This window comes from Myotis lucifugus, unplaced genomic scaffold, assembly GCF_000147115.1.
Source record: "Myotis lucifugus unplaced genomic scaffold, Myoluc2.0 scaffold_497, whole genome shotgun sequence".
Classification (NCBI taxonomy): domain Eukaryota; kingdom Metazoa; phylum Chordata; class Mammalia; order Chiroptera; family Vespertilionidae; genus Myotis; species Myotis lucifugus.
Window position 1 is genome coordinate 556,337 of NW_005871545.1, and position 23,251 is coordinate 579,587.

The 23,251-nt window shown below is 46.8% G+C and overlaps 1 protein-coding gene across 1 annotated transcript; it reads right to left on the reverse strand.

Moving 5' to 3' along the window:
• Window positions 1-3,823: 3,823 nt before the first annotated feature.
• VCAM1 (vascular cell adhesion molecule 1) lies at window positions 3,824-21,856 on the reverse strand. Its single transcript, XM_006103639.3, has 9 exons — window positions 21,717-21,856; window positions 20,918-21,193; window positions 18,395-18,715; window positions 17,214-17,480; window positions 14,954-15,229; window positions 12,789-13,109; window positions 11,679-11,945; window positions 8,356-8,622; window positions 3,824-4,737 (listed from the first exon to the last, which is right to left on the reverse strand). Exons 1-9 carry the CDS (start codon window positions 21,766-21,768, stop codon window positions 4,577-4,579), a joined length of 2,208 nt encoding a protein of 735 aa, XP_006103701.1. The 5' UTR covers window positions 21,769-21,856; the 3' UTR covers window positions 3,824-4,576.
• Window positions 21,857-23,251: the final 1,395 nt, after the last annotated feature.

Here is a 23,251-nt window from a genome sequence, read left to right on the forward strand (position 1 = left end):
GCCATCCCACGCCAACGCTGGCTTCATTATTTCCCTTCCTTCTACCCTCGTCCCACTGATTGTGGCATCCTGATTTTTTTGGCTTCTCCAGTTGCTTCTGCCATCTTTTTTTTTTTTTTTTTTTTTTTTTTTAGTCTATCTTCTTGTCATCATGACATTTGTCCAGCTTTCCTGTTTGTTACCTAAGCTTCTGGTGTGTCCCCTGGATGCCCTCCTTAGAATGACTACCACAGGAAGCCCAGCTGGCAGAGGCCCCGGCAGCTCGGGCTCCACTCTGCTCCTTGGTTTTGATACCAAAAGGGTGGGCCCTGGGCATTCTGATCCTGATTTATTATAAAACCATAATACACGTTTCCTAGAATCCCAGGCTTGAAAGGAACCCTGAGGTCTCCCACCATCTGAGTTAAAAGCCCTGTGTTCTTTCCATTGTTCTGCCCTGCTGTATCGTTGCTTTCAAATATTTGATGGCGGATCTCATATCCCGAAGCCTTCTTTCTAATCTCAACATCTCAGTTCCTTAGCTTCTCTGTCCAGCCTGATTGGCTTCCTCTAAATCAGCTTTATTTAATTACTGCCCCTGTCACAATGGACAGCGGGCAGCATTTTAAAACAATGTCCCAATTATATCCTGGCCATTTTGGACTGGAACAGGGTTTTATATTATTTATATTCACTTTCGCCTAGCCTTCTCCATGACGCAGACTGGAATCTTTTAAAATACTTTTGCTGGAACCAATACATTAGCTACTTCCTGCTTCGGCTTCAGCCCCATCTCAGATCCAGGTTGGGGAGGTGGGGCAGCCAGTGCCACCCTGGCTACCCAGGGCCAGAGCCCCCGCTAGGTTCTCTGCAGCCACGCACAGATGCAACCTCCTGCGTGGGGGCATCGGATGTGTCGTGTTTGCGGGCCAGGCACGGTTCTCTCCTGCTAGTTGTACCTCCACGCCCCTCCCAGTCCCTTAGTGCATGAGACATCATTAGAGGGAAAACCTTCAGTCCTTGCGGTTGACTTTTCAGTATTAGTAACACATTTCTTTCCCTGCACAACTGATTGAGACACAGCATGCCCTCTGCCACTGATGAGATGCCCCCGCACCCCCACCCCCATTCTCTAGGTAAGGGACCCATTCGCCCAGGACACATTCTGTCATCATTTAATTGGTTATTCTAACTGGTCCACGTCTGCCCCCAAAAGATTAAAGAAACATCGTCAAACCCTTGCCAAGTTCTGTGTTCACCACATCTCGTCGCACTCCTCCTTTTTAGACCATGAAATCAAAAACCAATTTAGCCTGGCATAAATTTTCTTTCCTCTTTCAAATTCTCGTTATCACTGCTCTTTTTTTACTTTAAAAGCTGTCAAATCTTGCTCTAGCTGGTTTGGCTCAGTGGATAGAGCATCGGCCTGTGGACTGAAGGGTCCTGGGTTTGATTCCGGTCAAGGGCACATGCCCAGATTGCAGGCTTAAACCCCAATAGAGGGTATGCAGGAGGCAGCCGATCAATGATTCCTATTGCTGTTTCTCTCTCCCTCTTCCTTTCTGAAAGCAATAAAAAAAAATTTTTTTTTAAAAAAAGCTTGTCAAATCTTAACAAGATCCACGTCAAGCTCCCCATTCTGTGCTGTTGGGAAGTCTTCCTCCATTCACCAGGATTAGTCAGGAACTAGTGGTTTTCAGTTTATGGTTTATTGTTGTCAGTGGAATGTGATCTCTTCTCTGGGGGGATCCCGCCCCGTCCCTGGAACACACCTCTCCATTAGCGTTGTCCTCACCTCCTTTATCGATAAGAAAGCAGCCTGTGCCATCACTAGTCCAAGGTCCTGAGAACATAGTTTTTCTTCACAAGGAAACAGGGAAAAGAAAGCCCTCTAGCATGTCTGGTATTAGTCACATTTCTCCTCTCTCTTCCCGGTAAAGTGTAAAAGCTCCTAACGTCTCTTTACTCTTTCTGGAGAGTTTGGTAAAGCAGGACTCCAGTTATTCGGGCAAATCCTGGGAAGTCCATGTTCCCTTTGCGTGGCGGAAACAAGGGCCGGACTGGGACGGGTTAGCAAGGGTGAGCCTGGAAGAGGCCTATCGTAGAATCATTTCATTATGTCAGAGACACAAACTTCCAGAGCCACTCGGCTGAAATGTCTGAGCAAATGAACGAATGAACCCAGTTGCTCAGATTCAATAATTTACAAAGAGCCATATGGCTCTTTGTCTCCTTCCCAGGATTTCCTTAAATCCTTCCCAATCTGCTCAAGTATGATCAGATCCCCACAGAAGGAAACCAGGCGAGATTGGGAGTGACCAAACGATTCTTGAGGCATAAAGTCGACATTTGCCTGAGACACGGGGATGAGGCCGGGTAGCTGGTGACATCGTGACTGCACCTGGAGATTGAACTCCCCTTTCACTTCGGTGAGGCATTTTCAGCCACAGTTACCGTCGGGTCCTCCCTGACGCCCAGCCTCCGAGAGTGTGGAGTGATGGGGTGCAGGCTCCCCGTGTCACCTTCCCTCCGCCAAAGCCTTATTTGGAAATCCCAGAGGTGGCTTAGTGGTGAAAGGTGGTTCAAGTACTTTCCTCTCCTTTTTATTCTCTGAGCCAACATTCAAATGCTCAGCAAGCCAGAGCTGCTGCCGCCCCCCGGGGGCTGGGCCTCGGAGCCCTGAATATTTACAGGCCTTTGAGAATTCCAAGTGTCAAGCTCAGGTAGGGTGCTATTTTTACCTGGCTGCTGTTGGAAGACATACTTGCCATGGTGCACACACTAGAAAAGAACTCTTCTGACTGTGACTGCGTTGCATTCAAATTTGGAAAATGGAAAATGGCACACCTTTTTCCCCAGCCTCTCAAACCCGCCCCCCACCTCCAGTGTGCTCCTTTCCGGTCACTGTCACTCGGGAAGTACCTAGCATCCTGACTTTAACACCATGCATTATTGTTGCATGCTTTGAACTATATGTAAATGAGATCTTGTAGTATGAAGTCTTTTGTACATGGTTGGTTTTCCCAGTCGCTGTTAGCCAGGACCGTGTAAAATAATGTTTATAGGAGCTTTGCTCATAACAGAAAATAACTGGAAACAGCACAAACATCCATCAACAGTAAAATGGATGAATAAATTATGGCAAAATCGTATAATGTTGTGCTATCATATTGAGTCATCAATACTAACAACTAACAAAAAGTGAATGACCTGTAGCTATACTAGTATATAGCAGCATGGATAAATTATGCAAATGCATAATTTTGAGTGAAAGAATAAAGTCACAGGCAAATTTACCGTTTAATTATATCTATATAAAATTCAAATTCTGGCAAAATTATATAATGTTTTACTTAGGGCTAGCTCTTCAGGTATAAAATCTCCAAAGAAAGCCAGGGAATGGCTAATATAGAATTAAGGTATTAATCACTGCTCAGTGAGAGAGTCGCAGGGAGGAGTGCATCTATGAGGCTCTGAAGGACACTCATGTTCTAGCTGTAGGTCTGAGGGTATGTGCATGGTGTGCACTCGTCATTGCCCTTCAGTATATGCATGTTTCTGGATTCATGCCTTCATGTATGCTGTATTTTAAATTTTTTAAATTGCAGATTCCAAGGACACAAAACCAGATGTTCCAATTTCGTGGGTTAAGATGGCACCAAGAAATCTGAATTTTTTCAGGTTCCCCTGGTGCTGCTGATAAAAGCAGTGTGAGGTCTATATGTTGAGTGTTACTTATTTTTCCTGTGGGTTTGAATTCCTCATCCTTGGAACTTGGGATTTCAAGAAGAGCTACCATGTGACTCAAGGAGGCAGTTGGTAATAAACACACAATTCTTACAAGTCCAGAAATGATCACTTTACTATACAAAAAGACTAAACATTTACAAAAAAAGATCAAAAGAAGTTGCATTGTTAGGTCACCTTGGGAACGTTGCACAAGAGGAGGATGAACAAACAACATCAAACATCACCGTACCATGTCAGTACCGTCCAGAGAAACCCAGTCAACCATTACACCAGAGGTCGAAGTTTTAGTACCTGAAAGTCAACCCTGCGCCCTCTTGGTTCACCATTTGCCTGTAAAACATAAAACCCTGGCGTTTTTACAAACATGACGTTGTTGTCCGTGAACTTGATAGGAATCCAACTTTGTTATAGGAAGGGAAAAAAGTATAAAAAGATGACATAGGTCAGCTGCCAGTCCATGTTAATGTTAAATTTTCCTAAGATGCATTAAGTTAGACCAACCAGTCCAGGCAACACTGTTGAATTATTTTAGAGCTCTCCCTTGCAGGTGCTGCTATTCCAAGCAGTCTTGCTAAGGCATAATTTTATGTGACATATGTACAGTCCTGGCACTGTATATACACATCAAGGGACTGCTCCAGGCCGCACACCTCCGTGCCTCTGCCTGTGTTTCAGGCAGGAAGTTTGCTCTGGGTTTCAGGTCACAGCCAGAAGCTTGGGCAGGCATCACCCTCTGAGAGTCCACCGTATCCGGAAGTCAGGACTCAGCCTGTTGCTTTCCCTGTGGAATGGAATGAAGGCTCCAGGCTGATAAATAGTGTCTGTGGCCGAGCATTTCCAGTGCCAGCTACACTTTGGATTTCTGTGCTTCTACGAGACTGTAGGACCCCTTCATGTTGGCCTTTCGCGCAAAGTAAACGATCATCCCGATGGCGGGGATGATTAAGGAGGACGCACAGTACAGCACGAGGAGCCCCGGAGAGAAGTAGTCCTTGTTACCTTCTCTTCCTGGAAAATAACGAAATGGGAGCGATTAATGTCCAGTACACAAAGAGACTGTTTAACTGTCACATTTCCATATGTTCACAGCACATACAACACGTTCTCTAAAGAGAAGAGAAGCAAAGCAGGGAGAAGGGCCCTGAGGGCCCCACATGCATATTCCCCTGAGTCACACGAACAGTGGCCATGGCCATGGCGGGTCAGTGACAGCTGTCGGCTCCCACAAACGTGGAGGCAAACAGGGGCAGGCACACTTGTAGAATGGAAGGCGGGGCACCACTTCTTAGGGCTCACATGTGAGAGCAAGCCTTGGAGAGGCGTGTTTGCTTTGGGAAATGTAAATATGTACCAAAGAATTAGGACTCTGGTCACCACGAACTGACGTGACTAACGACTTAGTTGTGCAAGGGAATCCGTGTAACATCTGGAGTGTGATCATATAGTCACACACCATATGTAAGACAGGAAGCTGAAGAGTCCTTGCCAATGGCTTGTACAGAGATATATGGAAAACTATGTCTCAAGTAGGGCATCTTAATATACATGTTCTTCCTCTTCACCAGTTATATCATCTCTTGATAAACTGAAGTTTGGGGATAGTATTGTATTTGAGCATAAATGTCACTTCCTCAAAGAGTCAATTTCTGACCTACAGCTCCCCCAACCTAAATCAGGAGCCCTAATATGCTTTCATAACCCATTATACTTCCCCTTCTGGCTCTTATCACACCTTGTAATTAAACATGTTTTTGTATGACTATTAAATTTGGTTTCCTCCTGCAGATTGTAAGTTACTTATTTTGTTTTTTTGGTCCATCACTGAAGAGCAAGTACCAGGCTCACTGCTTGGAGTAGTTGGCAGCCAATATATATTGATTTTAGAGAGAGGAAGGAAGGGAGAGACAGACAGAAAGAAAGGGAGATGGAGAGAGAAACATCGATCGGTCGTCTCCCGTATGCACCCCAATCGAATCTGCAACCCTTTTTGGTGTATGGGATGACGCTCCAACCAACTGAGCCACCTGGCCAGGACTACATATTTTTTAGTAGTAATACATTTTTTCTCTCTATAGCCTGTCATTTTGTCATGGAGTTGCAAGTTGGGTACAGAAGGTAATAGCATACAAAAACTAAAATTAGTCCTCTCTCTAATCTACTAAAATGATCTGACAGCCGCAAGCCTATTTGGTATCTTAGCCTTACAAGAACCTCTGCAGCAGACAGCAGGCCCTGGCTGGAGACACCGCCGCCTGGACCCCCGTCTGCACTGCTCCATGTGACCGCACAGGGGTTCTGTGTCTTCAGGTGGCATGTGTGCGTCTAGTCCCAGAAGAATGAGTGATCTGACTAGAGCAGTGATGGCGAATCTATGACATGTGTGTCAGAGGTGACACGCGAACTCATTTTTTTGGTTGATTTTTCTTTGTTAAATGGCATTTAAGTATATAAAATAAATATCAAAAATATAAGTCTTTGTTTTACTATGGTTGCCAATATCAAAAAAATTTCTATTTATGACACGGCACCAGAGTTAAGTTAGGATTTTTCAAAATGCTGACACGCCAAGCTCAAAAGGTTCGCCATTACTGGACTAGAGGATTCTGATCACTGGAGGTCACCCAAGTAGAAAAGAATCGAGAGGGTCAGGCTGGGAAGTCAATTTTTCAAATTGTTAAGGTTTTTACCCTTCACCCTAAGCATAATGATAATCGCCTCTTTTTCCTCCTTCCCCTTGCTAGAGCAGATCTAACTAGTCTAAGTGGAAGGGTCAGGTTTTAATGGGAAGTCATTATCATCATTGTGGCTAGGCATCAATGCCAATGGCATGTTGGGCAGTGGTATTTCTGCTCCTATTGTTTCCTCTTAAATTTAATAAACATTAGCTTTTGCCTTCAGTTTTCCCCCTCAGGCATCTGCAATAAAACACAGATTTGCTGCTGATTGCTTCCCAGAGCAACGTTCCAACACAGTTTCCTATTAGCTGTATAAACACTGAAAATCCTAAGGGCTCCCAACTATTTCTATCACTGGAATACATTCAAGCCAAAACAAAACAAAGTTCATTTTAAACCTCGGATAAATACAGGGGGAAAGTAGTTCAAAATACCCAGGAAAAATATCAGGTTCTGTCTCCATTGATGTGTCATTATTTTAAACCATATTTAGCCTGGGGCCTGAATTCCTGAGTGCCCAACATGCTGTCATCATTAAGTGAACATGACGAATACCTGAATTACTAATTTTGTAGAACAATTAGATAAGACAGAAATAGTTTTAGAAAGTAGAGAAGCTGCGATTTGTCTTTAAAGAGTATTGTTAACCAAATTACAAAAGTGTTAGGAGTCTGATTCCCTGGGGCTAGGCTTAATTGAAGGTGGCCTCAGGCATGGAGGGTTGAAGGAAAGAGGAATGCATGCATGTCAACCTACTCATAACTGAGATCTCAGTCCGTTCAGACTCATCCCCAACCTCATTGGAAGCTCTGATCACATACACCCCCGTGTCATCCTCAGTGACCCGGTACAGGGTGAATGTTCCATTCTTTGAACACATGGTCACTTCATTGACCAGACCAACTCTTTCAGGGCAATCACTGCAGGCGGATGACTAAAGGTTTTACATGTAATTGTAACATTTTCCCCTTCTTTAACATTTCTAGATGGGTGTATTGATATTGTCATGTTTCGTGTTTCGAGGAGGTACTGTGGAGACAGAAAACAGAACATAAGGCCTGAAGTCTTGAGAGTTTGGGCCAGATGAATAAAAGTTTACCTGTTATCTGACCTAGTTTCACATTCCCTTTCCATTGACAAGTAGTTGCTAACTCTGATGGCCAAGTGCCCGGGGCTCTTAGGAGAGTTGCCTTTGTTTGCAATCCCATTCACTCCAAGTAGGGCTTCTAGTCCACAGCTGGGAGCTCAGTGGCACACAAAGGAGAGGGTGAGGATGAGCAAAGGCTGGCCTATTCTGCTCCCACCAGTGAGACCAACAAGTCTTCCTGTTGCGTGGTCATTGAGGGGTTAAAAGGTTAAATAGCCCCTGAAGTTTCTCTGCTGACACCATTGCCCGCTCCCAGCCCCCCTCCATCAGAATAAAATAGAATGGACAAGGGGCTGGGACTTTTAAGGAGGTAATTCTATAGATATTCATAAAAGTGGTTCTGCATCAAGATGGCCACTCCTGATTGTTATGATTATTATCCTGAGAAGAATTGATCCAGAAAATGGGCAGTTTTCAGAGAATCAAGTTCTCTTCTGTTAGGAAGGAATCAGATCTGGCTGGAACTCTCCTCTTCCTGCCACGTCAGTTCCAATTTTCTTGGAACCCCCAGGGTTTAAAAACACGTAGGAGACACAAGACCTCAGAGAACAGTGCCAAGTTGTGAACCTTGAGGAAAGCAGATGGGAACTCTGCACTCACCAAGGATTCATGTCAACTTCCTGGCCCGACTCCATAGGTGGAGCAGCTGTGCATTATTATCTTCGGGAGCATTAAGAAATGCACACTGTCAACATGGAGCTCCGTTTTGGCCAACTCATTCATCTCATCCTAGAAATTCTGTACCATCCACCAAAATTCAGACCTATCATTAACATTTCTGAAAAACAAGACCCAAACTCTAACCTTTCACATCAAGGGTGATACTTCTGGACTGCAAGCCACGCTCATTTTTAGATTCACATTCGTACACTCCCGCGTCCTCTAACTGGGCCTTGTGGATGGTATATGCGCCTTCTATGGACTTGAGCACGGTGTCCCCTGACTCGGCTTTCTTCTTCAGGATTATCCAGGTTTTGGGAACATTTCCGCATGTGCAGGAGATAATGACAGTGTCTCCTTCCTTGACGCTCTCAGAAGGAGAAGCTGTAAGTTGCATGTCTTTTGGAGCGACTGTAAAGAGAATTTGAGAGGCAACTCTGATTAGGTGAAATATAAACCACTTCTGCACTAAGTTCATAATAGCATCAATACCTGTCAAGGAGCTATATGTGCATGTTTAGCGGGGTGAGTAAAGATGTCAAGCATTGACTGGTTGGTTATAAAAGGTCATGTTTTTAATAAGAGAAGACATTTCTTATGCTTCTCGCCTATCCCTTAATCCTTTACCCAGCCTAGCCAAAAGATAGGTGTTGTATAAATAGCTATAGAATTCCAATGTGAAAAAGAGCCCTTTTTTGGTTGCATTGCCGTGTAACCAAAACGGTTTGTCCTTCCTTGAAAGACAAAGGCTTTTATGGGCTGGATCCTCTCAGATCAAGAAATTCAGCTGTGCAGAGATGGCTTTCTTCCCATCCTTAACAACCACAACTACCATTTTCTAAGTGCCAGGCACTGGGCTAGGTACCTAACATCCCGCATCTCTATGATGACATAACCCATGGGAGGAGGTCCTCTAGTACCATTTCATAAGTTTATCTGTTTTTCTGACTTGATTTGAGATTCTGTCCTCAACCCAAGTGATAGTACCATGACATCCATCCTAAGGGCTTTCTTTAAGGTTGTGCATTGCCCTTCCAAAGTTCTTCCCTAAAAATACGAATTACTATTGAGATGAGGTAACAAGAAAGTCACTAATACCTTAGTGGAAATAATACCAAGGAGTCTGAGAGCCCCAGTGAAGAAAAGGGCCTTGAACCCCAAAAGGGAAAGTATGGAGAAAAACTCCAAATTGATCACTTTATGGCAGAGGTCCTCAAACTTTTTAAACAGGGGGCCAGTTCACTGTCCCTCAGACATTCCACACATGCCCACTGCGGGCCTGGGACGAGTCGGCTGCTAAGCAGGACAGGCAGCGGCGGCAAAAACACCCGGCGGGCCGGATAAATGTTTTCGGCGGGCCGCATGTGGCCCTCGGGCCGTAGTTTGAGGACCCCTGCTTTATGGTTTTGCTTAAAATTACCTATAGCTTAAACTTGTCAACTAGGAACTGTTTTGTTCTCAGTCTTGGATCTCCATCCTGGAGAGAGGCTCTGGATCTGATAGGTTCATCCATTCTGGTGTTTCCATGCCATCAAACTGAACGAAAGGATGTTGTCACTGCTATTCTTAATCTCAGCGTTTACCAAGATTTAAGTGCCCTTTAGGCTCTTAAGCAAATACTAGCAGGCACCTTGTGAGATTACCACTGAGAGTCCAATTCAGCCAGATATGGTGGCTTTAATCATAAGTAATTTTCAAATACCTACATATGTCTTCTTATTCTTATTTCAACACCATAATCATTGCCTCATAAGTGTAACTGGGATTCCTGGCATGGTTCCTGGACCTGGCAGTCCACTTGAGGTTTAAAAGAGTTTTAGGATAACAGACTTGGCATGGTTCATGAGAAAGTACTATTCCAGGCATTTTCCTTGCATAGGAAACATCGTGAGCTCTTCAAAACCCTCAATACATTTGTTTAGTAGAGATTTTGTTTTCAAAGAGGACTTTGGGTTCATCTTGTTTGGGAGTCTCTGTGCTTCTTAGACTTCCATGTCTATTTCCTTAACTGGGTTAGGGAAGTTTCCAGCATTATTTTTTTTTCAAATAAATTTTCTATTTCTTACTCTCTTCTCTTTCTGGCACCCCTCTAATGCAAACATTGATATGCTTGAAGTTGTCCCAGAAGCCCCATATACTCTTTTTTTTTTCTTAGCAGTTAATTACCTACAAGGGAGGTCCCATAAGGTTGTAAGCTGATTTCTCAATAGAAACTTTGCAGGCCAGAAGGGATTAGCATAAAATATTCAGAGTGATGAAAAAGCAAGGAGCTACAATCAAGATTACTCTACCAAGCAAAACTATCCTTTAGAATTAAAAGACAGATAAAGAACTTCCCAGACAAAAAAAAAAAAGCTAAAGGAGTTCATATCCACCAAACCAGTATTAAAAGAAATGTTAAAGGGTCTTCTTTAAGAAGAAGAAGAAAACATAAGATCAAAAATATGAATAATAAATGCCTATCAATAATTACTTGAAATGCAATGGATTCAATACTCTAATCAAAAGACATATGGTGGCTGAATGGATAACAGCAATACCCTTACATATGCTGCTACAAGAGACTCCCCTCAAATCAAAAGACACATACATACTGAAAATAAAGGGTTGGAAAAAGATATTTCATGAAAATGAAAACAAACAAAAAAACCCAAAAAGCTGGAGTAGCAACATTTATACCAGACAAAATAGAGTTTAAGATAAAGGCTATAACAAGAGACAAAGAAGGGCCCAGCAATTTCACTTCTGGGTTTTTATCCGAAGAAACCCCAAACACTATATGGAAAAAACATATACATCCATATGTTTATTGCAGCATTATTTGCAACAGCCAAGATATGGAAGCAACCTAAGTGTCTACCAACAGACAAATGGATAAAGAAGAAGTGGTGGGTATATACAATGGACTATGACTGAGCCATAAAAAAGATTGAAATCTTATCTTCAACAACATGGATGGACATACAGGGAATTGTGCTGAGTGAAAGAAATCAGACAGAGAAAGACAAATGCCAGATGATTTCACTTATATGTGGAATCTAAATAATAATAATAATAATAATAATAATAATAAACTAACACAGAACAGAAACAGGCTCATAGATCAGAGAATATTTTGGCAGTTGCTAGATGGGAGGGTGTTTGGGGACTGGATGAAAATGGTGAAGGGATTTAGACGTACAAATTGGTAGTTACAGAATAGTCATGGGATGTAAAGTACAGCACAGGGAATATCGTCAATAATATTATAATAACTATATACGGTGTCAGATGGATACTAGATTTATTGGTGTGATCACTTTGTAAGTTACATAAATATCTAATCACGGGGTTATACACTTGAAACTAATATAATATTGTGCATCAAGTGTAATTTAAAAATAAAAATTTTAAAGAGGACTTTGTTCAAAACCACTAACACAACCAAAATAATACTAGCAATAACTCATTAATCACACTCTGCTCACCTTGGATAATTAATTCAACTTCATCTCTGCTTATCCCAGCCAGGCTGCTCCCTTCACATACATAAATACCAGCATCTTCCCTTCTTGTAGAAGTTAAGGTGAGCGTGGTATTCTCAGAAAGAAACTGCAGCTGCCCATTCTTAAGCTGCCTGCTCCACCGGAACCTGGGCGCTGGGAGGCCATCGCTGGAGCAGGTCATCGTCACAGAACTGCCTTCCTCCAGGATGGAGGAGGGGCTGACCTGGATGCTTGTGTTCCTGGGGGCAACTGAAAAGGGTGGGACACTTGTTAGCTTGATCCCTTAGGCCCTGAGTTCCAAAGAGCTTTGATAATGTTGCAAAACCTATGCAAGCAGTGGCTTAGAGCAGTTCATAAACCTTGATGACTTCACCAAAGGGGGTTTCCGTTCCTTTATACTAGCAGATGCAGAAGCATAGACAGAAGAAAATGGACACATCCGAGGTATTTCCTAATGGAAACAGGTTCTGTAGGAACTCTTGCTACCCCAGAGGGGATGATCCATGACAGTGTATGTAGACATTTATGGAACGTTAAACATGACTACAAATTATTGGACTCTCCCGTGAAAAGGTAGAGCCTGTTTCTACCCGTTGAACTCACGCTGCCCTGTGGCTCCCTGTGAACCATATAACACGGAGGAAGTCACATGTAGGACTCCCAGCCCAGGCCTCATCTCCCTCTCGAAACACCTCGCTCTGGTGGCTAAACCTAGGCCGCCTTCCTTGCGGGTGAGGGCGCACATGGAGAAAGGGAGGCCCAGGCATCCCAGGAAGGCCCCACTGACCAGCCAACTGACCTGCCAACTGACCCGCCAACTGACCTCGTGAGCGAGTTCATCTCAGGCCACACTGAGCAGACGACACACCCTGACTGCCCTTCCAAAGCTGCCGTCTCATAGACTCACAGGCCAATAGGCCGTTACTGTCTTCAGTGTTGGAGGTGTTTGTTAAAATAATCATTATTCGGACATTTCTTTACAGTCTTTTTCTTTTTCACGGAGGTTTTAACTCTTAACCTCGTGTCCACTGACTATTGCCTGGCAAAAGAGATGGAGAAACCCCTGTGGACTCGTGGGCGCGCTACACTTACTGTTAACGTAGAGCGTGTGTGAGCTCTGCCGCCGTGTGGGCTCCAAGCCCAGCTCGTCCATGTGTAACTGAGCCAGACAGACAAGCGCTTCGCCGGTGTCTTCGGTGGTGGGGACCAAGGTCACGTCCAGACTCCCGGTCTCTAGGGATTTCTTGTCCGCGCCCATCAGGAAGTTCTTATTCTTCACCACACGGCCCCCCTTCAGGAGCTGGATCTCCAGCCGCTCCAGCGGGTACACCTCCGGCACCTTGCAGCTCACGGTGACCGGGCTGCCGCTCACTAACACGCCGCTCGTCTCAATCTCGGGGTCTCTGGGGAACGCTGCAGACACCAAGCAAAGATGATGCTCGTGTGTGGCTTTGAACGGAAAGCCAGAACTAATCGCTATTAAATCCAAAGGTCTCCAATGACAGCTTTAAAGCCCTTGGGAGAGAATGACCACCACTGTGCAATAATGACATTAAGTAGAAATGTTTGCGATACTAAATATATATGACGCTGGGAACAAAAAGTAGTAAAAGAAGCAATCCCGTAATAAACGTACTTATTTTCCTCTTCTTAGTGACGCAGCGCTGCTGAGAGCCGTGGACGGACTCTCCCAAAGACCCGTGAGTTTCCCCATCTTATTTAGTAATTACATGTTCTACGTGTTTGTCAAGATGTATTGAATATTGACTATGTCCTAGTCCAGCCGTGGGCAAACTACGGCCCGTGGGCCGGATCCGGCCCGTTTGAAATAACTTACTTACAGCTAGGAAAAGCTACAGAGCACTTATTTTAAAGCTAGGAAAACGGACAAGTCTGATAGTGGCTAAGAGATAGTCACTGGCAGCGGATCTGGGAAGTTCTGAGCTGAGACCAGATTCACATTTCCCTGAGCTCAGAGTTCAAACCGGGTGGCAGGAGCCGCATGGGCTCTAGGCATCAACAAAGCCCTGCCCCCGCAGTCCCCCCCAAACCCCGCCCCGCACAGATCTCTGTTTAGATATCCGAATTTCCAATGGCCACGTGTAGGCAGCAAGTTGTACATCTTTCTCAGACAATACTTGTAGTTAAGAAAAAAACAACTGTAAGAGATTCCGGTTCTACATAATATTTATTTGAAATCTTATGCAAATCAATGAACACAAGACTAAAATAGTTGCCAAGAGCTAGAGCAATGCTAACATTTTTCTCTCCCTTAAGTAAAATGCTGTTAAAGTGATACATCCTCAACTGTTTCCATTTGCAGGGAGGCTGCGCAGTGGTTCTCATTTCTGCTAGAAACGAGCCTACGTCAGCGGATCCTGGGAGCTGGGTAATATAACACAATCAAATTCACCCTTCTTTTGAGAGACTCAAATCCCTTTATAGATAGACTCTAACTCCTTTCGAATCCTGAGGGGGACACAGTCTGGGCAGGTTTTCTGGTGGAAATCTCTACAATACGGCCCCTTGAATTCTGCTGAATTAGACAAGGCAGAGTAACCCACCCAAAGCAATCACAAAGGTTGGTCACTTTGCATATGTTGTCCCTCATTGGTTAAAAACGGAGGAGCTCCAGCAATGTTGAATCCGTGGACATCTGGGGTTGTAAGGGCTCTTATTCAGGTGACAAGCACAGTAAGAAAAAGCGCAGGGTATGTATGTAGTTGGGTCACTGGCCCCTGACCTACTGCCCCTGGCCGTGCCCTCTGCCCACCCATACTCCCTGCCTGTGTTCCTGGCTTCCCCCTGCTCCCCGCTGCCTCATTTCTCCGTCCTGCCCCTCAGCTTTCCAAATGTGTCTTGAAAACAGTAGGCTCGGCTCACCTGCTCTAATGCTGAGTGGCCATCATGCCTCTGCAGTTATTCCAACGGGCACTGAGCCCACGCCCTGCTCACTCTCACCTCCAACACCCCCCACACTCACACAGAGGGGACAGGAAGCAGTGAGCGCGTGGTGTGTGCCCGTGCCCGACTCCGACAAGGCACAGGACTGCCGATACTCTGCTGTATGTAATGTGTGCTTAAGATTTAGGCCAACTAAGTTGCATCGGAAATTCTGGTTCTGAGAGTCAGGAACCATTCCCCATGCTAACTTCCCTTCCTAAACACACGGATCTTGTTGCACATCACAGACTCATATTACGTTTCTTCCAACAGAACCGAAAACAAAACAGGAAAGCGCTGTAACAAGTACTCACAGTAGAGGTCCACCTTGATTCCTTTCTCCAGTTTCTTGCGCCCGCAGGTCACGGTGCACAGGTACGAATGTTCGTTCTCAAAACCCACAGGGCTCAGCGTCAGCGTGGACCTGGGCCCCTCGCTCCGCACCTGCCCGCTCAGAGGGCTGTCTATCTGGGTTCTCCAGGAGAAGGACGGGGCCTCGCAGCCCGTGACACCGCACGTCAGCACGACCGCACCGCCCAGCTGAGCAGCAACCTGGGGTCCAGGGCCGATCTCAACCGTGAACGGTTTTTCTGGTGGAAAAGGACAAGACGCAAGGAAGGTGAGAGGATTTTCTTCTTTCACCACATTCCAATATATGGTCTTTGTCGGGTGTTTTCTGTTTTGTTTTGTTTTCTGATTTCCTTTAAGCTAATATCTGTGCCGAGAAACGGTTACTCCTTTCCACCTGGGGACCATTGGGATGAGACCACACCTAGTAAGATGAACCCACAGCAGTCCACCGACTCAGTCATTGAACAGAATGAACGTGGATAAAAATTTGTCAAGAGAGAGGGGGGCATACGTCATAGCAATAATTCAGTGTCTGCTCAAATGCAGGGCATCAAATCCCTGTGATAGTGGACAGCACTCAAGTCATTTAAGAGGTTCCAGTGCATTCAGCATTGTGTAAACCACTTTACGTATATGGTCTCACTTAATCCTTACGACCTCATAAACTGTTGCGTTAATCCTCCTCCTCCTCCTTCTCCTCCTCCTGTTTCTCCTCCTCCTCCACCTTCTCCTCCTTGAGGAAACTTAGGCTCAGAACTGCTAAATAACTTTATACAACTTGGAAGAGACAAAAATTAAGGCTTGAAGCCAGGTGGGTCTGATTCAAGATCCTAGCTTTTCAGCTGCTTGAACAACTCAATCCAGTCACCCTCATGTGGAGATAAAACAAGACCTAAGAAAAGCACTGAAGAAAGCCACAAAGCCACAAAAACACGTCTTCCCGTGAGATAGGGCCCGCAGTGGACCAGTGCCTGGAGCGTCTGTCCCAACGGTGTGAAGTTACGCATTGAAAGTCACACTGAAAGCAAAGTCACGGGCCAAGCATTAAAGCGGCACAGGAGCCACCTCTAAACTTTGATGCAACATAAAAACATGGGGACTGGAAACTCAGATGGGAGGGAAAACTCTGCCAAGTCTCCAGCATCCAGGAAAGCCCTTTGGCTGCCAGTGGCATCCCCGCTGGGCACACACCCTGCTGTCTGGGGAGGAAGGGAATTCGAAATCACGTCGTTCCCCTGAAGAAGCAGGAAGTGTGGGGCCACTCTGAAAGTGACAGGTGAGCGGGAAACCACTCACATGGTCCTTGTGACTTGCGGGCTGGGGATGGAAGAAAGAGACCTCAACACAAAACACCCCAAATCCACCACCCTGCACGGGTTCTCTTCTGTGCCAGGGGAGGCGGTTTCTCTCAGTGTGGCTGGTCTGGTTGTGACATTGTAGTAGCTTCCCAGGAAGGTTTCCTCGCATTACCTTAGTAGACTGATGGGCTCTGAGGTCCTGAAAGCGACAGCTCGTTCAGAGCAAGGCCCGGGGTTTCCGGGTTCCTGACCCTCTGGTGTGGGAAGGGGGAACTTGACAACAGAGCCACTTCCTGCCTGTGGACACGTCTCAGATCACTTCTTTTTTTTTTTTTTTACAGTGGCCACTCTGTTCCCACGTGAATCTGTGGCTCCTGTGGGAGTACCTGTGAGGTCACTGAGAGGTCCTTTGAAAGTTCAGTTCCTTCTTTACCGCTTAGGCTGTCTGTATCCTGTGATGCAGAACAACCCTTCCTCACCCAGCTGTGTCTCCCTCTCACTGCAGTGGGACGCAGCTTACGATGGGGTGGGGTCTTCCGGGACAGAGGACCAGCCGTCCATGCTTTTGTCAGGGGTGCCTTTCCTGGTCTCCTGAGAATGCCAGGGTACACCCACCTGAGTGCACCTACTGATGGCGAGGTTGAATTCTACTTTTCTAACCAAGTGTAGCCTCATGTTTTCACATAAAAAATGTGAGCTGCCCACATTTACAAGGTACTCATCCTGCCATTGTGGAGCACCTAGCATGTGGCAGGCACTGCACTCTTGCAGGTGTGAGGAAGATGAATATATAACTGAGCTGGAGCATGCGACAACGAGATGGGGCATCGGTAAGATCTGAGGGAGTAAGCGGGCATCGAAGCTGCCTCGCCGTGGCTCAGCCCAGTGGCAGCCTCTTCCTCTTCCTTTTGCACATCTCACTTACCTTGAACAAGTAATTCCACCTCTTTTCTGTCTTCTCCAGCCAGGTTCACTCCGGCGCACACGTAAATTCCAGAATCCTCCATCCTCATGGCAATTAAAGTGAGAGTTGCATTTCCAGAAAGGGGCTGTAGGTTCCCGTTATCTAACTTCCTGCTCCAGAGAATCTGCGGAGCTGGCAGGCCTTCGCTGGCACAGGTCATTGTCACGGAGCCGCCCTCCTGCAGCCTGGTGGAGGGGCTCACAGAGACAGTAGTGTTCTTGGGGGAGACTGAAAAGACAGGGCACGATGTTAGCAACTGCTGAGCCCCGCCTCGACCCAATAGGAATGACGTATTTTTTCAACAGGCCGTATATCTGTGCGCCCACAACTTTGACAAACGTACTGTGTCAGACTAGTATCAAAAAATTAGTCCATCCAGTTTCTGACTAGTTTGATTGGGCTAATTTTTTTTATGGTTGGTGTTTTCAATTGGCTACAGATACTCAGAAATTAAGAAAGACCCTTAATGTGGTTCAAATACTTCATTGTAGCTCTCTTTTCCAAGTCCTGCATTGTCTAGGAAAAATATTCCCTATCTTGACTATTCAGAATTTTGATAGAAGTCTCTCCCTCTCATTCTCTTTCAAGCATGCTCTGGTGGGCAATACTCCTTCTCAGGGTGGTGTCCAGAGTGGAACACAGTGTTTTAGTCTAGAATGGAGTGCAGTAGGGCCACTCCTACACAACCCTGGTACCGTGAGGCAGCCTCAGAACCCCACAGCCTCTGGGAATGTGGGGGCAACCAGAGTCCTCTCCACGCCCCCACCCAACACACATGTACCCACAGAATCAGTGCTCGCCTTGTAAGATCTCTGTATCTTGGTATTTCAGGGCACAGTATAAGAATTTACAAACAGGATAAAAAATTATACCCATTGCGCCCATTTCCTACTACCCAGTGTATGGTATTACTTCCCTTAGATAGGCTGGGAAATAGAGAAATTAAGTGACTCAAGTTCATAAGTCTTATTAACCCACATCCAGCACTCTTTTCATTGAAACGCACTGTTGACAAATATTATGTTCTCTGTGAATGAAAACGGACTAAAACAAGTTTCTGCCCAACTTCAGCCGCTAAGCAGACTGCCGTGTCCAGCCAAGACCAAACTCCCACCAGGGCTGACCAGTCCCACAGCCCTTACCATAAACCTGCAGCTCTTTCGTGGTCTCCCTTTCCCGGAGCTCTGCATCGACTTCATTGATGTGCAACATAGCTCGGCACACAAGAGCCTTTCCCATGTCCTCTCTGGTCGGAGTGAAGGTCACTTCCAAGCTCATGTTTTTCAGGGACTTGCTCTCCATCGGCTCCAGAAATTCTTGGTTTTTCAGGAGACGGTTGTCCTTCAGCAAATCAATCTCCAGCCTGTCGAACGGGTAAACGTCAGGGACCAGGCACGTGACTGTGATCGGCTGTCCCACCTGCAGGGGGCCAGGCAGGTGAATCTCCGGGTCCTTAGGGAAAGCTGCAAAGATCAAATGAACACGCGTGAGTGGGCTCCAGGCTCGTGTGTGGCAGGTCCCGTAGGGGCTTAATGCAATGCAAACCGAATCTAAAGTATCTGTTAGAACAGTCTTGATTCTCTGTTTAAGTCGCCTTTCACGATTCGGATCAGCTCACGAATCAGAGTCAATCACCTTTTAGCCAATTCTTCAGCTCTGATCCTGTATGTCTGAGGTGTGCATGTTATTGAATAAAAGAAGGGAGAAGAAATGAATGTTTATTAAGGACTTAGATGTGCCCCTTGCAGCGCTATTCATTTAACATGAGTGATTTTATTCTGTCCACACAATAACCCTTAAAGATGGAGACCATACTTCACAGATGTGAAAACACAGACTTGGTGCATTTGCATAACTGGCCCCAAGTCACCTGCTAGTCAATGCGAAGTCTGGGATTTAAGCACAGGATTTCTATTACTCTGCATTGTCTCCGCGGGTTTATATTTCGTTATATCACTTTCTCTTATTTTAGCTGGGGCAGATATATTCCCCTTTTACAGATAAGGAACCAGAGGCTCAACATGCCATTGCAGAGAATATCGGTTGGGCGAGATGTGCTAAGAAGAGGAAAGAGCCACGTTAAATGATTGGCTTCTGAGAAGGGCACCTCTGGCAGGAACTGATCCGCCAGGAAGGGACGCCTGTGCAATGTGTAAAGTCTGGAAGTCAGGCTGCCTCTTGCAATGCCTAACTCAGTGCCCACCCAGTCCTGCAGGGCACCTCTCCGGGCCCGGGGCACGCACTGCTGGGCTCAGCCTCGGCCTCCTTGCAAAGCCTTCCTTTTCAGACCTTCAGGATGCTGACGAGGGCTTGGCTGGATGCGAGGCTCTGTGATAGTAACCCAAAGGTCTCGGCCCTAAAGACTCTCACAACCAAGTGTGTGCGACATAATGCGAGACAGACACACGGAAGAAAAACTCCAGGCAAGATAATGGGGGCCAGAAGGTCTTCCCTTCTCTTCTTTAAATCGTCAGCGATTTAGGACGATGAGCAAAGGCAAAGGAGCTAGAAGTCTCGGATGTGAAAGAAACGCAGCCCTTTTCTTTTCCCACCCACAATCCCTGTCCCTCCGATTCTGGAAGGACTGTGCCTGTCGCCCACACAGTTCGCTGCCCGGTAATCCAAGCCCTTGCTACTTTCCCTCTATTTACAGAAGGGGCCCTTCTGGGGCTCAGGAAGCTGCACACACAGCGAGGATGCCTGCACGGCCCGCACAATGGCAAGCAGCCCGCCAGGCAGTGTCCTGGGAAGAATTAGCAGCACATGGGCCGGGAGGAATCGGCTCGGGTTTCTGGGCAGAGCTGAGCTCCGCGACACCAGAAGGGAAGCAATATAATCATAAAGCAGGCAAAGGATGTGGGCCGCCGTGAAGCGCTGGAAAGCACTGCCAGTTGGTGGTTTTTGTTTGTGAAAGAGGGGCCCTCAGTCACCAAGGCCAGTGATTGATTCCAGCCTCGTTGTGCACTCCCCCTGCTGACTATACTTGCCCGACGGAGAGCAGCCGGGGCTGGATTCCGGCGGAATGCTAAGCGAGGGGCATCCATTCACATTCACCAGGCAAATCTAATTCATTATGCAAATGCCCTTGGGCTTGAGCAGTTGAGCATCCAGGATTCATGGCACCAAAAGCAGCAAGGACGAACTCAAACTGACCCACACCAAGATCCAGTGAGCGACGTGGATGCAGATATTCTTCTTATGTCCCGGGGGGAGCTTTTGTACAGGGGCCTGTGACTAAATCACATCTCCCCCTCACACCCATGCTGAGCACCCCATTGCATAAGACTAAAGAAATGGGCAATCCCTGAAGGATGCAATTCATGAATCATGTAGACGCATGGCCAAGTAAACATGGAAGGATCTAATCCAAGAGAAAGTTTTGTGAAATAAGAACGTTAGAGAGCTTCACTTCGTGGCTCAGAGCAGCAAAGCCCGGAGCAGTGAAGTCTTCCCGGCTACCAGGTCTGTGCAGAGTGGGAAGTGGAAGCCAAGGCTTGGGTGCCCGGGCTCATGCTAAACTCAGCTGTCTCTCACTCTCTGGGTGCAAGAACCTAGTCCTCTGGCCAAGAATCTAGACACGGACGATGTTTTTCTTTTCAAACTACCCCCCTTAGGAACTTCATCTAACGCAAACTTGAGAGACAATAGGACACTCAGGTACTCACAGTAGACTTGCACCTCGATGCCCCTCTCGGCCTTCCTGGCCCCGCACGTGGCGGTGCACAGGTAAGAGTGCTCGTTCTCGAAGCTCACGGGGTCCATGGTGAGCGTGGACGTGGAGCCGGCGCTCCGCACCTTCCCATTCAGCGGGCTGTCGATCTGGGTTCTCCAGGAGAAAGCTGGGGCCTCGCAGCCCATGGCCCTGCACGTCAGCGAAACCGAGGCGCCGATCGGAGCCATGACGGGGGAGTCAGGCGAGATCTCGATCTTAAAGGCTTGAGCTGGGAAGGCGAGAGGAAGGCAAACTCACCCGGTTTGTCTAGCGTCCCCCTCGCCTCTGTCCCAGCACGATGCCCAGTGTGCTCTGGCCTCGCTCCCACTCTGCTCTCCCCACTGCACGGCCCCAAAGGCACGGGAGTCGCTGCCAAGGAAGGTGTCGGAATGATCTCCATTCAGCGACTCTGACCCTGACGCCCATCTGTCAGCCTTGAGTTGTTGTTTGCTAAGCTTGGTCTCATTATCAAGCTCAGGAAACCAAAGAGATAGCCCTTGCCAGGGGCAGATCCACAGACTCGCTTGACACTGGGGGAAAAGCATCCAAAGCAACATCCATCCGCAGCTCCGACTGTGGCACATAAGGCTCCATAGCAGTGCTCACAGCACGTCGGAAGCCAGGTTCCGTCCGTTCCCGCCCCGTTAAGAATCCCAGTGCCTTGCCCCACTCCCCCAGCAAAACTGGCCAAAGCCACAGTCAGGGCTAAATCGGAACCCGAGCATTCCCAATGGGTCGGGAGCAGAACTTACACGCAGCAAACACCATCCAAAGTAGAGTCAAGGCCCCAGAGATCCCCTCCATCTTCCAGGCGTGTTATGCTGCTGCCGGAGGAGAAAGCGGTGGCTCCCAGACCTGCCTCTGCCCCAAGAACGTGCCTGGGAAGCTCGGTCAGCTCCTGCAGCTCCAGTGGGCGCAGTGGGAGTGAAATAGAAAGGCTGCTCTTTATAAAGGGTCTTGTCGCAGAGGCGGAGGGAAATCCCTTCAAGGGGAAACCCGGAGCAGAGCCATAAAAAAAATTTTTCCATGCACCCCGCCAGAGCCCGGGGTTATCTCTTTGCGCGGCGCACCCACTGTTTTGAAAACCTCTCCTTTCCCCCCAAGAGGCACCTTGCCCGTGGGTTGCCCACCGGGCTTTTCCGGAGGTCTCCCCCAAAAGCCCTCTTTCCCCAAAGCCCCGGGAGCCCCGTTCCCCACCCCCCCCGGGGCCTCGGAAACCGGGGGGGTGGGGGGGGGGGACTAGGGGGGGAGACTAGGAAACGGTACTCGGGTAAAGCGCCATCCGTGTCCTGTGAACTTATTTTTCTCCATGAAGAAGAGATATTTGTGATTCTAAAACAGAGGCTAAAGTTCCTCTTACAAGAAAAAGTTCTGTCTTTTTGATGAGTGCATTTTTTTAAGGGAGACAGCACAACTTCTTGGTCTATTTTTTTTAATTTATAGAAATAGGGGGGTTGTTTTTTGGTTTGGGGGTGTGTTGTTGTGTTTTTTTTTTACCACAGACATCAGCTTTCTGAAATGGTGTTCTTGAATGAAAGTAAAGGAATGCTACCAAAACAAGATAAATCTTTTTTTCTCTCTTATTTCAGGAAAGTGACGGGCCCTTTGGTCCCGTTGCCGGGTAACTGGGAATCTTTTGCAGACTCGGGTGCGAATGTGTGGAATTCACCTGCAGTGGCGGGTCTCGGGAATTGTGAGGTTTTAGCACAAACGCAGCTAAAACATGACAAATAATTAGTTTTTGTCATATGGGAGGTGATGATAACCATTTTTATGCTCTTCCTCCTCCCCCTCCACCCCTCACCAATGCAGTGACGTGTTGAAAGCCGTGTGAAATGCCTGTTCCAGCCTTACGTTCACATAGCTCATCTTTGCAAAATGCTTGTCCATCAGAAAGAAACCGGAACAGCCACTTCCTCGTGCTATACACATGCAGATCTGTCTTCCCCATTGGACCATCAGTTCCTTTTACGGCTGGGGCCAGTTCTTGTTCATCGTCATCTCTACCTCTGCGTTCCCCATAGCTAATGCGTGGTTTTGCAGTTAGCAGATACACACACACACACACACACACACACACACACAGTGCAATAATAAATTAAAATTTGGAAAAGAAACTTACAAAGCTGGCAATACTATGTACATATTGCACGAGGAACATGTTGGATTCTATGAGAAAATCCCGAAGCTCACGGACTCACAGGGATGCGTACAATAAGCAGCACTGTGTTATGTGACAAAGGCCGCCACTGGGGTGTGGAGGCTGCATCTGTCTCTCTCCCCGTAG

What these genes read in the sequence shown, in the direction of transcription:
- VCAM1 (XM_006103639.3), bottom strand. Translation starts at nt 21,768, where the DNA reads ATGGAGGGGATCTCTGGGGCCTTGACTCTACTTTGGATGGTGTTTGCT. An exon ending in CATCGAGGTGCAAGTCTACT is followed by an intron (nt 18,716 to 20,917) that starts GTGAGTACCTGA and finishes TGATCTTTGCAG; the next exon opens with CTTTCCCTAAGGACCCGGAG. An exon ending in GAAAGAGCTGCAGGTTTATG is followed by an intron (nt 17,481 to 18,394) that starts GTAAGGGCTGTG and finishes CTGTCTTTTCAG; the next exon opens with TCTCCCCCAAGAACACTACT.